The sequence below is a fragment of the Trichosurus vulpecula genome, chromosome 7 (assembly GCF_011100635.1).
Source record: "Trichosurus vulpecula isolate mTriVul1 chromosome 7, mTriVul1.pri, whole genome shotgun sequence".
Taxonomy (NCBI): Eukaryota; Metazoa; Chordata; class Mammalia; order Diprotodontia; family Phalangeridae; genus Trichosurus; species Trichosurus vulpecula.
In genome coordinates this window covers 54,718,274-54,731,208 of record NC_050579.1, presented here as the reverse complement: position 1 = coordinate 54,731,208, position 12,935 = coordinate 54,718,274, and the positions used below count along the sequence as shown (strand labels likewise).

At 34.3% G+C, this 12,935-nt stretch overlaps 1 protein-coding gene across 1 annotated transcript in view; it reads left to right on the top strand.

The window, feature by feature from the left end:
• Positions 1 to 861: 861 nt before the first annotated feature.
• Positions 862 to 12,935, top strand: part of SYCP1 (synaptonemal complex protein 1) — a 96,352-nt gene continuing 84,278 nt past the window's right edge. The window contains exons 1-7 of the mRNA XM_036768183.1: positions 862 to 969; positions 2,873 to 2,957; positions 3,072 to 3,115; positions 3,303 to 3,356; positions 5,598 to 5,762; positions 6,550 to 6,617; positions 7,708 to 7,781. Coding sequence (XP_036624078.1) covers positions 862 to 969; positions 2,873 to 2,957; positions 3,072 to 3,115; positions 3,303 to 3,356; positions 5,598 to 5,762; positions 6,550 to 6,617; positions 7,708 to 7,781 — 598 coding nt within the window. The remainder of the gene's footprint in view (positions 970 to 2,872; positions 2,958 to 3,071; positions 3,116 to 3,302; positions 3,357 to 5,597; positions 5,763 to 6,549; positions 6,618 to 7,707; positions 7,782 to 12,935) is intronic.

Here is a 12,935-nt window from a genome sequence, read left to right as displayed (position 1 = left end):
TTAAACCCGGGTCCTCTGTTTTCCAGATCCCCAGGCCTTTCTGTCCCAACTTGCCTCCCGATTTGGGCAATCTTGGCTCCAGTTCCTCTCCACCCAGGGCTTCTATCGATAAACATTTGTTAAGCGCCTACTGTGCGCCAGGCACTGTGTTAAGTGCTTCAGGCCGCATCAGATGCTTCAAGAACAAAACTTTAATGCTTGGAAATATGACCACAGCAATTTGGGATTATGATTTTAGACTCTTAAATGATTCTCCCAAGACTATGAAAGCTACTTTAAAATGTGTAAAGGGAGTTGATTTACAATATAGTTTACAATAGTTTACAAGTATTTCTCCTCAAGCTTAATTCCACTCAATTAAAGCTGAGTTAAAGTTTTTTTTTTTTTTTTTTTTTCCTATACCTCTGGATGAATTTGTTTGGGAGAGCACTCTGTTGTTGGGCATTACCTATATCTCTGAAATTCGGGGGGGAGGGGAGGCGCATGTTTGAATTTGTCAGAATTTCCCGCCATGGGATCACATTTTCACTTTAAAACAACAAACCAGTAAAAATTTTGTAAATTTGGATACGTTTCAAAAACTTAACAGAAAATTAGCTATTTTAAGGGCTAGGACCCTGTGATTTTTGGTATATTTTCATTTGCTAGATAGTTGCCAATTTAGTGCTATAGTCTGCTCTGTTACTTTACCAAGCATGTACTGGAGCATTGGTGCTGTGTACTTCTGGCTCTTTTCCTAGGAATTTAAGAGGCAATTCATTCCACAAGCATTTGTTACTTTCTTAGGAAGAGTCAATTGTATATTGTCAGAAACAAAGTACAACGTTTTCATTGTAACTGATGTTTTCTGATTAGAAGGAAATGGAAAAGGAAAAGCCCTTTAAATTGTTTCTACCACCAAGACTAAGTAGCAGTCAAGTGTCAGCAGTTAAACCTCAGACTGTAGGAGGAGACACTAATTTTTTCAAGGTAAATATGAATATGATACTATGGATTTTATATTCCTGCTTGTAGAATAATGAGATCTAGTATTTGTTATTCTCAATAGTAATTTTACCTAAAAAGTTCTCCCCCACCTTAAGAATGGAAGGCTTTGAATGCTATATCCTGGTATGTGCAAAAACCTTTTGTGTATCCAACATGCATGCCCCACAGTGTTCTTAGCACCTATTTATATATTAAGCCCTGTATACATATTGGGCATTTAATAAATGTTGCTTTTAGACTAACTAGTAAATTCTGTTTGCTACTGTGATACATTTTACTTCTGAATGAATCAAATAAAATCTTGCCTGTTATGAAGCCCTGGAAATCTTAACACTGTTGATATACCAGGTTAAGCATATTACAAGAAATCTATTCATTACTTCAATTAAACTGGATCTCTTCCATAAATCCTTTCTACCCAATGTTGAAGCTTAGGCTGCCCTCCGTTCTTGGTCCATACCTACCTACATGCTTTTCTAGATCACATGTTTCTTGAATAATAGCCTTTATAGTTTTTGTATGAAGAATCTATGTGCTTTGTTGGTGTTGAGTCATTTTTCAGTCAGTTCTGACTCTGTGACCCCATTTGGGATTTTCTTGGCAAAAATACTGGAGAGGTTTTCCATTTCCTTCTGCAGCCCATTTTACAGATGATGAAATTGCGGCAAACTGGGTTAAGTGACTTGTCCAGAGTCACACAGCTAGTAAGTGTCTAAGACCAAATATGAACGCAGGAAGATGAGTCTTAGAGACTCCAGGCCCAGCACTCTATCCACTGCACCACCCCACTGTCCTGAAAAAACAAAACAAAACAAAACAAACTAGGTATTTACTGGATTTTAAACATGTAAAATTTCTAGTCTCCATTCTAAGCTTGAGAGGCAGCATAGCACAGACCTGGTCTCAACATCAGGGAGACCTGGGATAAAATTTTACTTGAATGCATACTAGCTCTGTAACTCTGGACAAGTCACTTAAACTTTTAGTACTCTGGGTGTGTCTCTAGGATCATAAGTTGCAGAGCAGTTGCAGATCTACATTGGGGGAAATGTTCCTCTGGGATTTCCTTGTATCAAAATTATAGGTCTAATACCTTCCCATAATCACACTCATAGTATATAGCTCTAGATATAGACAGTAGGGATATTGTGAGCAGCATAGCTAAATTTGGAGAGGCTTATCACCAGATTGTCCATAGAATGAATTTTTTTTTGAGCCACAGAAACTAATGAAGAACACCCATAAAATTATAGAGAAAGTTATGATCTTCATCAGTGGACAGTATACCCATGCCAACGGAATCACAGTCCTCCTGAAATATTAAAGTCAATAAGATTAGATTTATAATGAAAGTATGTAAATGTTTATTCTTTTTGTCAAATATATTTTATGATCTTCACTAAAGCTGTATGCCTCATTGAGGAGTAAAGGTGACACTATTTTCTAAAGTTATTTCAGTGGACCACAAATTCAGGGAAGTCATACCAAGCTGGAAATACTTCAAGTACAAACCCAGTGATAGCATTTCTGCCTTATCAGAGAACTAAGTAAACCAATCCAATTCAGCAAACACAACTGTGGTATGTGTTGGAGATCCAAAGACAAAAATAAAACAACCCCTTCAAGGAGTTTCCATTCTGATAGCAAAGTTAAAAAGAGTTCATCGCCAGAAGATTTGGCCACTAGGTTATAAGTATTTTTGGCTATAGAAACTAGTGAGGACATGAGTTGTAGTCTGTATCTTTAAATGGAGTACCCTACATTGGTAAATGTATCCTTGGAGTATTGGTTTATGTATAATATATGCATTATATATATACACATATGTATATATATGTATTAAGGTTTTGTTTTGCACTTAAGTATATTTTGCTTATGTTTTTAGGGTTTTAACAAGAGTGTTGAAGATGATTTTGGTTTGCCTTTTGGAATAACTAAACCATCTAAACGTAGTGAAAACATTGATTCAGGTGGGAGAAATATAGCTAATTTTAAGTATTAGATAAATAAGACAAACATGTTGAGCCTCTCTTACTCTGATAGCTATTCATGGTCTTTAAATGCCAATAATATTTATCTTTCAGATCCAGTTTTGCAAAAAGTTAATTTTTTGCCCATGATTGAAGAGGTCAGTTACACATATTGTCTTTCTATTTCCATATAGCATAGCAACTGTACTACACTGTTATCATTGTTGAATTGCTTATTTGCAAATAAGAAAATCAACTCCTGAGATATTGGGTTACTTTTAAGCTAGTATTGACACCTATTAGCAAACTTTATCTTCTCACGGAAGACATTTATTCACTTTCCAGGTTGGTACCGAGCGTTCTAACTTCTTGGAAGAACTAAAGAACCCTCAGTTTGAGGTCAGGAATTTCTATATTAAATTAAAGTTATTTATTATTTTTTATATCTTCTCATAACAGGGTCGATGATATTTACAATTGATTTCCTTAATGTTTTAATATAAGATGTTTTAAAAAATGATATTCTCTCTCTTTGGATTGTTTAAATATCTTAGTTTTCTTTCTTTTTCCTTGGTATAAATAAATCTCGTTCTTGTTTAGTGACTGTTTAGAGACAGTTTTGTTTTTATCTAGTTCAATCATTAAGAAGAGCATGGATGAATGCAGAGTGTGGAAGAGAATAAGAATCAAGCTTCTGAATGTTTTCAAAGAAAGTTTATTGGTTTGTGGATGATTATTATATTAGCCCACTCCTGTAGGTCATTTAAAAAAAGGTCTTTTGGAGTGGATATGATTTTAGAACAAAGTAAGATTTTTATTAATGATAATTAAGTTTTGGAGATCAATGGCTTGATAAGAAGTAATGGTTTTTATGGTATAGTAATTATAGAATAAATTTAATAATACTTTATAATATGATATACAGAGTTAAAAGAAGCAGGTGTTGTACGTCTTTTTTGGATTCAATCATACACCGTAGATAGACTTTTGGAAAGAAAAGACTGTAAAAAAGTGAAAAAATCCAAATAGAACTCCAGTCTTGATGAAGCTAGCATCTTACACTCACTCTATACTATAATTTGTTTTAAATAGTTCCACCCCATTTTCCTTTCTCTAACCTCCAACTTTTACTGTTACCATATTTTAAAAGTTTTTCTAAAAGATTGTTTAGTATCTAATTTGCTTTAAGCATTTCAATTAACCAGATTTCCTCAGGGCTTAAGTTTCTGAGTTAAATAGCTTTTGGAGCTGCCTGTATCAATTCATTTGGTCCAGCAGGGTACAATGCAGGTTAAGTGATATCATTGAACTAAAGATTTTTGAAGCACAGTGGGAAAAGTCATTAGCAGTTACATTTATAAATGTTTAGAAATATAATTTTATAAACAAATCAGTTATATAAACAATAAATTAAAAGCATAGTAGCTTGAAAGAGTTAATATGGCTTCTCAGGATTGTTTACTTACTGTATGCACATGCATCACTGTAATCTCGCTACTCTATTGCACAGTTATATTTTACAAGGTGATATTGTTAGGATTTCTCATTATTGGAATTTCATACCTGAAATTTTGGAAAAGGCAGCTTGCTGTTATATCTATGCATCTTTGGGGGTTTGAAGGAGAGATTTTATTCTTCTGATGGTATAAAGTGGAACTGTTTTTAAAAACCTAAGCTGGAAACTCTGCAACTATGTATAAAACTTCTGGGGTTTGTTTTTTGTTTTGTAGCAATAAAGCAGCATGGGCCAAGAATGCACTGAAAAAAAAAATAATATGGCTTCTCAGGATGACTGAAAATAGATTAGATGAGATAATTTGTCTCAGATATTAAGTAATGAAGAGACCATGTGGCATAGTGATGCTATGGACAAGTCATTTAATCTCTCAGGGCCCCAGGCAACTTTTTTATTACTATGTTACAGATAATAATAATAGGTAATATTGATAGATAATATTGATATTACAACTAGGTGGTGCAATGAATAGAGTGCTAGGTGTGGAGTCAGGAAGACCTGAGTTCAAATTTGATTTCAGATACTTACTAGCTGTGTGATCTTGGGCAAGTCACTTAACCCTGTTTGCCTTAGTTTTCTCATCTGTAAAATGAGTTAGAGATGGGAATGGCAAACCTCTCCGGTACTTTTGCCAAAAAAACCCTAAAAGGGGTCACAAAGAGTTGAACACAACTGAAACAACTAAACAACAGTGTTGATGCAGTGCTTTATAGTTTACCAAGTGCTTTATTTATAAGATCTTACTTGATGCTCACAACTTTGTGAGATAGATACTATATTATTATTCCTATTTTACAGAAGAGATGACTGAATCTAAAAGAGGTTAAATGGTTTGCTCAGGGTCACACAATTCTTAAATATCTGAGACAGGATTTAAACTTTGTTTTTCCTGGCTCCAAGTTTAGTACTGTATTTGTTACACCATTCAGCTTATTCAGATGAACTACCATTTGTATTAGTGCAAGGAGTTTCCACACTGGAAATTCCCTACACTGATAGTACCATAGGTTTGTACCAAAATTAAATAATAAGCTATTTTTAGGAGCCATTAATATTTTTTGTTTTAAAAATATTGAGCAGATGATACCTAGCTTATGGAACTTTTCAATAACTTTTTTCAATAGACTTCAGAACCAATAAGCAGGGTTTATTCAAAACTGTATAAGGAGGCTGAAAAGATTAAGAAGTGGAAGGTGAATATAGAATTTGAACTGAACCAGAAGGAGAAAAAGTTACAGGAAAATAGAAAGATTATCGAAGCACAGAGAAAAGCCATTCAGGAGTTGCAGGTACATTGGTATACTTTTGCAAATATAATTTTATAAGCAGAAGCTAGTTGGAAAAGTAAGAATGAGTATGCTAAAATCTTACTATAACTCAGTTGACATCAGAGGAGATTTCAACTTAAAACTAGTCAGTATTATTAAGCTCTTTCATTTATAAGTTTCTCCCATGGAATGAATTTTGAAGAAAATGCTATTTTGAGCTTTCATGTATTTGGTCGTTAATCTAATTTTATTTTTAGGAATAAAGCACAGGTGACAAAGTATAGATTATTTTGAACAGATGAGTAAACATTTTAGAGGATTAATTTAAGAATTCTCTATCTGTAAGAAATCCTTTTTTTTTTTAGTAACATAAAGTAATTATTGGCAACATAAGATGTTAGTGATGTGACACAGAGTAAACCCTCAAATATGAAACTATTTATAAATGATCTCAAAATATTTATTCATGTAAAGGCAAAGGAAAAACTTCAAAAATGCAACTCAGATTAAAAGATGGATTCTTTCCAGGAGGTTTAGAAAAAATAAAGAGGAATTAAAATATTGGAGTGAAGGGAATACTCATTTCATTATGCTGTGTGTAGAAATGATTCAGAAGAGCCTATTTAAAATAAAGGAAGTTGCTGTGCCTGAATGAAGTCTGTAGAGCATGTCAAAAAGGGAAATTTGTGTTATTGAGGGAAAGGTTTATTGTAGAGTATCTTATAACATATAAAATGCTATCTGATAATTATCTTTAAGTGTATTTCAATAAACAAAATGTGAGAGAATTATTTTTTTTACAAATTAGTTTGAAAATGAGAAAGTAAGTTTGAAATTAGAAGATGGAATTCAAGAAAATAAAGAATTACTAAAAGAGTAAGTAATAACTTCAATATTAACTTATTATACTATTGAATACTATGGAGAAAGGAAGATCTTCCTTTTTCAACCCTTTAGCATCTTTTGTACTTAGCAGTCTCTTTGACTTATGAACATGACACAGATCAAGAGCCATTGCTCAGTGAAGCTGTAAACCAGCTCTTCCAACTTTCCTGTTTCTGTCAGTAGAGTCACTCTTGTTGACTTAACCTGTTCCTTCATCCCCCGTTATAATCAATTATCAAATCTTATTGATTATTCCTTTGAAATGTCTCATATCTAATCCTTTCTACTATCACTGCAGCAATGATATCACTACAGCCAGGATTTCATCTTCTCTCATGGATTATTAAAACAATCTCCTAGATATCCTCTTTTATTCTAATCTCTCTCCCTTCTAATTCATCTTGTCAAACTAATTTCCCTTACATACTACTTTTTTATGTAAATCTTATGATCAGAAAACCTATAGTAACTTAAATTTTTAAAATATGGTTTCTTACCATGTTCAATTAAAATTTCTCTGTCCTTCAAAACCAAACTTAAGTTTACTTCTATGAAGTTTCCCTCAGACTATTCTAGTTCCTCTTTCCTTTGAATATTTCCTAAAATATTTGTAGTCTGTACTATATTTAGCTTTTAATTATCTTTGATTTTGTGTTTTGAGCTATTATTTCTTATGTTTGTCTTTTTCCAATTTGATTGTAAATAAAACAGGAACAAGGTTTTAATCTTTTGTATCCTCCGTAACGCTGAACATATAATAAGCATTTAACAAATATTTTTTGATCCGTTCGTATGGGTTGACCCTGAATTGGGCTTTGCTGCCAAATAAGATCTTGTAGCTTGGTAAACATGATGAAAACACACGTGGGAGGCAGTTATAAAGTCATCTTTTTTCACAGGTGCATACAGGCCTCCCTCCTCTATCTTGTCTATCTATGAAAGATGTGGTATGCTTCGAACATTCCATATGTTTAGAATTTTTCACCAAAAAATTATCTGTAAAAGCAAATTCTTATTAATGGAAACTGAAGTTGTTAGCCAGAACACACTTTTACAAAGCCTTTTTTTTTTTTTTTTTTAGGAACAATGCCACAAGACATTTGTGTAATCTACTCAAAGAAACCTGTGCCTGGTCCGCAGAAAAGTCAAAGAAATGTAAATATCTTTCATGTTTTATTTGACCTTTGTCAACATATGGTTTTAATATCTTTCCTAGGAAGCATTTTTTTCTTTTTAGATACCAGTATTATTTGAACAAATTATGTGTTCCTCTGGCCATTTCATTATGTAAAAAATAATCATGTTCAAAATCTTAATTATAAAAAATAATCATGTTCCATTTTACTACATGGAATTTTTTCCCCCAAAATTGTCTACATGATCTTTATAGTTGTCTTCATCAAAATGGGAACCTAGCTTTCAAAATAGCCTATGTTGTCTAAACAACTGGAAAGTCAAATTGAGAATGAAATACTATACAATGTATGTAAAAAATGTACTAGTAGAGGTGTATGCTTTTAGTATGATAGTAGCAGAGGCAAATTGCTGAGCTAATCAGCCAAGGGTATGTTGGAACTGGCTAGTACTAGCTCAAGCAAATTGTTAAAATTTCAGCGAAAGCATTTACACCACAGAAATAGGCGAATGTCACAAATCAGGGCTTTATTGTTTTGTTGATTGTTTTAGACTTAAGGAAAGGAGAAAATGTAAGTAATGTAGATTAAATTTAAAAGTGTGATTTACCTAATTTTTTTCTTTGAAAAGCCATCTGTTAGACATTTATCAGCATACCTCTGAGGGCTAACCCCGCGGTTATGTACAAGTAGGATAGAGGTGGAAAGAATAGATACCTAGTCTAACTCTTTCATTTTACAAATGGGGAGACTGAAGTCCAGACAGATAAAGTGACTTGCCTAAAGTCACACAGAGGGTAAATAGATTTACATGTACGTTATTATGCTGTCTTCTATATAGTATTTAGTTAAATACTGTGTTTACTTCCATTCTAAGCAGTGTGGGAATTATGTAGTTTTCTACTACAACCTTGTAAGTTGTTTTTAAACATTCTAATGAGATTGTGGGAGAATATATAGTAAGGAATACTGTGGTATGAGATTTATGGTTAGAAAAATCTTGTATGTGAATTTTTAGTACACCATTGGATTTGTGAAGTCCTCAATATGGACATATTCTTCCATAGTTAGGATTGTAAACCATCCATGTCTTCTTGTTTTGTGCCATCCTTGATAATGTCTTTTCATAAATCCTTAACTACACCCAATATCCTGGGGCCTTTCTCTATGTCTTTTAACATTTTGTGGATAACAGTGCAGCAAATGGGTTGTCCATCTGCTATCTCTTTCTTTCACTATGTGAGTGACCCACCTGTATTTCCATCATACCCTTGCTTGATGATATTGTATATATTGCTTCTCTTATACAATTCATCATATTAATATTCATTATTATACAATTCAATAGACTGTAAGGAATTTGGAGGATTATTTCCAAATGAAAATTACTTAGATAAATATGTATTACATCCATAAAACTATGAAAGTCAAATAATTGTGTCAGTTTGAGGACCTTCTGGTTTGGGAACTTCCTCCTCCAGTAGAGACTGCAAGTTTAAAATATCTTGTCAAAGTAAAAGAAGGAACGAATTAAAAATGCACTATTATGCCTTAGTACATCAGTCCTAGGGAGGATCTTGAAACACATAAAGGTCAAGTGACTACTTTCTTAAAGTCTTTGTAACATGAGCAGTGGCCACACCGCAGTAAACCATCTCAGCAGACAGGTAAACCAGGTTGAGGGTAACCAATGGGCTTTTTTACCTATTGGTGAGTTGGAGGTGGGGTGAAGACTTCCTCCTGAAGAATGGGCAGATGAGAACAGTTTGTTCCAATGGACATGAAGTTGGCTGCAGGCACCGTGGAGCATAGAGCTTAGTCAGACATCAAAGATGCCAAGGTCATCCACTGTATCCTGAACCATCACTGGTCATCCTGACTTTTGTCTTGTCACTGGATTTTAATGACTCTGGAAGAGAGAGTGCGGCTGATGACTTTCTGCAATTCTGCCTCACTTAAATCCAATTCACACATGAGTGAAGACAGCACCCTCTGATGTCATTGGTCTTCTAACAGTTGTTAGGAAGTTTTTCTTCATTTAAAATTGAGATCTGCCTCTTTATAACTTATCTCATTGCTCCTAAGCATTCCTAGTTCTTTCATTTGGTTCTCATGTAGCATAATTTTCAGGTTTGTTTTTTTTTTTAACCATGCTAGTAACAATTTTTAGGATTTAACTTGGTTCGTCAAGTCCTTCCTAAAATGTGGTACTCAGAAATGAATGCAGAAATCTAGATGTGGTCTGACCAAGGCAGAGTAAGTAGGATTAGCTCCTCACTTATTCTGAAAACTGCTTTTATAAAGGTAACTTAGATCTCATTGGGTTTTTTTTTGACTGCCAGTTTGCATTGTTGACTCATATTGAGCTGTATCCACTAACATCTCCATATTTCTTTCACAGGAACGTTTGTATAGATAAGCCTTCCCCATCCCGTACATGTGCAGTTGACTTGTTTGAACTTACGAGAAGGACTACTCATTTGATGAGATTTAGCTCTTCATTCTAAATTGTTAGTCTTCTGCAATCCTGATTCTATCACTCAACATGATAATTTTCTCAGATTCACTCCAAACTTAATTCCTTTGTTTTATAAGATATTAATAATTTTAAAGATTTCTTTAACTTATAAATAGTAATAATGTCTTTTAAGGATTGCTTTACTCTCTTTCCTTTTAGCTTGTTTTTCTTCTGTCCCCCCTTCTGCGAAATATCCATTTGAAATATTTACTAATTTTGCTAACTATATTCCAATGGTACACACATTTCATGAGCAACTAGTTTATCTTGAATTGAGAAGATGAATAGAATCTCAGCATTGAAAGAAACTTCTGAGGTTATGCAATCTAAAGATCTAATCTACAATATACCTGATGAATGTTCATTTAAGCTCGAAGACCTTTAATTAAAAGGGAATTTACTACCTTCAGAGGGAAGACATTCCATATTGGGATACTTTTAATGGTTATGAAGTAATTCCTTACAGAAAGCACAAATTTTTAATTTCTACTCATTGCTGTCTTCTAGGGTTACACAGAACAAGTCTAATTCTATATGATAGTCGATCAAATGCTTGAAGATGTTTACCTCTTACCTAGTCTTTTCTTCAGGATAATGTGCTCTCTTCTCTCTCTCCCCTACTTCACTTGGGGATTTCAATAGCAACTATGGATTTAATTATCCTCTCTGTACTGACAGTTCTCATATCTACCTATCCTGCTCTAACCTCTTGTTGACCTCCAATCTTTCATCTCCAACTGCCTTTCAGACATCTCAAGCTTGATGTCCAGTAGACACCTTAAACTGTTGTTCAAAACAGAACTCATTATAATCTTTCCTCCTAAATCTTCCCCCTCTCCTACTTTCCGTATTACTATAGAATGTAACATCATTCTCCCAATTCCTCAGGTTTGCAACCTTAACTTCAGCTCCTCATTATCTCTCACCACCCCATATTCAATCTGTTGCCGATGCTTATCTATTTCACCTATGTGATATCTCTTTTCTCCTCTGCCACTGCTCTGGTGTAGGCCCTCATCATCTCACACCTGGATTATTACAATAGCCTGCTTGTAGGTCTGCCTGCCTCAAGTCCCTCTCCACTGCAATCCATCCTCCAAAGTAATTTTCAGCCACCAAAGTAATTTTCTTAAATCTCAGGTTCAGCCATGTCATTCCCCAATCATTGAACTCCAGTGGCTCCCTATTGCCTCCTGGATAAAATACAAAATGCTCTGTGTGGCATTCAAAGTACTATGTAACCTGACTCCCTCCTACCTTTCTAATCTTCTTAGACTTTACTCTTGCCACTTATTCTTTGATCTGGTGACTTTGTCTTCTGGCTGGTCTACAAATAAGACACTCCATCTTTTGACTTTGAGCATTTTCTCTAGCTGCACGATGTCTGGAATGCTTTTTTCTTCCTCTGTTCCAACTACTGCCTTACTTAGCTTCCTTTCAGTTCCAACTTAAAGTCTCATCTTTTAGAGGAAATCTTTCCCAACCCTCTTAATTTCACTGCCTTCCCTCTGTTAAGTGTTTCCTATTTATCCTATTTATAGCCTGCTTTGTATATATTTGTTTGCATGTTGTCTCCCTCATTATATTGTAAGTTCGTTAAGGGCAAGGACTGTCTTTTGCCTCTTTTTATATCCTTAGCACCTACCACAGTGCCTGCCATGTAGTAGGTGCTTAATAAATGTTTATTGATTGATTGATAGTTATATTAGTATGATTGGGAAACCCTCCACCCTTCTAGTTGCTGTCCTCTAGATACTCTTCAGGTTATTAGTGTGCTTTCTAAAATATGTCAGCTAGAACTGAATAAAAATATTTAAGATGTGGCTTTACTGAGACAGTGTACATGGAGGCTATATACTTTCTAGTCAATTAAATTAAATCAAACAAGCATTTATTAAGCACTGCCAGGCCTTTTGCTGGGCTCTACAGATTCAAAAACAAAACAAAAACAATTTTTCCCTTCAAGGAGCTTACTTTTGACTTGGTGGAAGAGAAGGGGAGAGGTAGTTCTTAATTTATCCAAACATCGAATTAGCTTTTTGGTTGTCATATTACAGTCTCATGTTGAGCTTTCATGAAAATGCCAGCTCTCTTTCAGGTCTGGGAAGCTTGGTTGTTGACTACATAGTTCCTTGAAGGGTACATATCTTTCTCTAAAGACTTCGCACTCATGACCTCAATTTTCTCAGTAAATTAGGAAGCTTGGAGATAAAATACTCTGCTGAGAGGAAGCATTTGAAGACTTGTGGATAGAGAAGATTTGAAACAGTTTCTGTGAAAGTATTATAGAGAGTAAATTAGCGATGAATAAAAAAAATCTCTGTATAGTAGTGATGAAGTGGTTGAGATTAAATGTGAATTTGTAGTAGGTTCAATCAGTATGGTTTCATGACTTCCTCTGTCATCCTAATGGGCATTGAGAGGTAAAGTTTACTAATTCCAGTGCAGGTGATTTTGGTTATGTATTTCCTTAAATGGCTTCTATAAGATTTAGCCAACATTCTGGAAGTTTCTTTCTGGTTTTCTTAATATTTCTTGAATACTAGGACATTACTAAGTGTTTATTCATTTTTAAGAACTTTTGTTCCATAACTGATAGAGCTGTCTTCCCAGTAATACATGTCCTGGTGGTGTCTTTATGCCAGTTAGAAAATTTTT